Below are 2206 nucleotides of genomic sequence, written 5' to 3'. Positions count from 1 at the left end.
GTGAACTGAACTGGTTGACATTCAGAATGTAAGAATTAAAGCAAACCAGAAATAGTTAACATGCTGAATGCAAATTCATTAATAACCAAATCAGTTGAATGCCATTCACTCTAGAAAATGCTTCTTGATGAGAATTTATCTGTGTTGGCCAACTTCTGAATGAAGGTATGTGTGTTCATCAACTAGATCATACGGTCCTGCACGCAGTTAACAACACCTTTACGATGTAATACATATTGAATTTATGTAACGAGCTTTTCACATCCATAGGAAAAACAGAGTTTCTGACAGGAGTCAAGGCAGAGGAGTAGGTGTCAGGAAAACCCATGTCCTCAAAAGACAAAATAGCAAGAAAATAATCTTAGAAAGAAGAAATCTAGAAATAAGAAAGATATGAAAATACCAGGAAATACTGCTATGCTGTGAAAAAGAAGAGGGAATTTGACATGGAGGTGATAGTTTGGGTAGTAAGCCTCATTTACTTTTTGGCTGATACATGGAGGTTAGTAGTGGAAGAATCTGTGGACCGCTTCGCTCCCAAAAGTCACGGCGTGCTTGGCTAGTTTCCCGGGCAACAGCAAATACACTGCCTTCTGGATATCTTCCGGGGTGAGGGTGCAGCGGTTTCTGAAATACATCATGTTGCAGGCTTCCACGGCAATGCGCTCGAACATGTCGTTGATCAAGGTGTTCATGACCTCCAAGGTGCAAGATGACATGCCCCTGTGGGGAACAACCTCCTTCAGGACCCTGTTCACGTAGAGAGAATAGTTTCTATGGCCAGAATCGCAGCTGCAATGTGATTTCTTTCTGGAGATGGGGATTAGACATCCTCTGGAGTACTTGTACTTTCTGATGTTGGATCTGGCCATGGCAGGTGGTGTTCCCCTTGGCAGGAATGAAGGGAGAGGAGGAAGGAATGTGGGGGCACTCTTATTTATAGGGACAGGTCACAGTCAGGCTGCCGGACCTCCTCTCTGATTGGCGGTTACTCTCCCTATGTCACAATCACGCAGCCGTGGCGCTGATTTGTTGCTGGAGGCTGTCTTGTTCTTGGTTAACCTCAACTCCCCTAAGCCGAGAAAAGGAACTACAGAAGGACTGAGGTTGACTTCAGGGCATTTTCACTACTTTGTTGCTTAGCAGTCTGGACTGCATCACATACAATGGTCTCACCAACCCCGGGGGGTGGGGGAGCAGGAGTTGTTGGGAGAAAAGCAAAGAAAAAGTTGTCAGGGGCCTTGTGTGCAGGTCAGTGTTGACAAAGTGGTCCTAAATTCACTTTATAAACCAATGAATAAATTCGCCTCTGAAAATCTCAGAAGGATTGTTTATTGCAAAAAAAAATAAATTCATGTGGCTAACCTGGTTTGAAGAATTGCGGCCAGGGCTGGCTTTGTGCTACAGTGGGTTAAGCCGGTGGTGTTGGGATGCCAACATCCCATGTCTGAGCACCAGTTTGAGCCCAGTTGCTCTGCTTCTGATCCTGCTCCCTGCTAATGCACCTGGGAAAGCAGCAGATAATGGTCCAAGTATTTGGGTCCCTGCACCCACATGGGAGACCCAGATGGAGTTCCTAGTTCCTGGGTTCAGCCTGGCCCAGCCCTGGCTGTTGCAGCCATTGAGAAGTGAGCCAGCAGATGGAAGATCTCTCTCTACCCTTCTTTCTTGCTGTCACTCTGCCTTTCAAGTACATAAAATATATTTTAAAAAAAAAATTGAAGCTGTTACTTTAGAAATGAAGCTTTAATTTTTTTCTAGACTCCAGCTCTTTAGGGGCAAACAAGTACCACGGAACAAAAACAAAAACAAAAACAAAAGCTTCCCCCACTTTGCAGTTCCAATTGAGCTGGATGCTTCTTACAAGTTTCCTACGTGTTCTTTCGGGGTCTGCCTTTACTTGGCTTTGTAGATGCGTTGGTAAGCAAGCCATGTTTTGGGGTCACTCTTGAGCGTGTGTCATGTTTATATTATCCCAGAGTAAAACAGCAGAGAGCTGGAGGTAGCCCTAAGTGCGGCAGGGCTGGAGCCCACCAGCTGTTCCCACAGCCACACTCTCCGTGCAGCTGTTGTGTGCACGGGAGCTGCTGCCCAGGCAGAGCCGCGTGGCTGCAGCTCAGTTCTGGAACGGGATCTGGAAGTCCCATTTTCTTTCCCTCGGGAAAATAGAGCTGAAAGGAGATGAGGAAGGATGGTGCTACCGCGG

General features: G+C 46.3%; 1 protein-coding gene across 1 annotated transcript; it reads right to left on the bottom strand.

Annotated features, from left to right (window-relative positions):
* Window positions 1-503: 503 nt before the first annotated feature.
* On the bottom strand, window positions 504-872 carry LOC133774298 (histone H2B subacrosomal variant-like). Its single transcript, XM_062211944.1, has one exon. The coding sequence runs from the start codon at window positions 870-872 to the stop codon at window positions 504-506; it is 369 nt and encodes a 122-aa protein (XP_062067928.1).
* Window positions 873-2206: the final 1334 nt, after the last annotated feature.

Source organism: Lepus europaeus, chromosome 15, assembly GCF_033115175.1.
Source record: "Lepus europaeus isolate LE1 chromosome 15, mLepTim1.pri, whole genome shotgun sequence".
In the NCBI taxonomy this organism is placed as follows: domain Eukaryota; kingdom Metazoa; phylum Chordata; class Mammalia; order Lagomorpha; family Leporidae; genus Lepus; species Lepus europaeus.
Note: the sequence above shows the minus strand (reverse complement) of the source record. Positions and strands in the feature narration are given on the sequence as shown.

Coding starts and splice junctions, on each gene's coding strand:
- LOC133774298 (XM_062211944.1), bottom strand. CDS start 872: ATGGCCAGATCCAACATCAGAAAGTACAAGTACTCCAGAGGATGTCTA.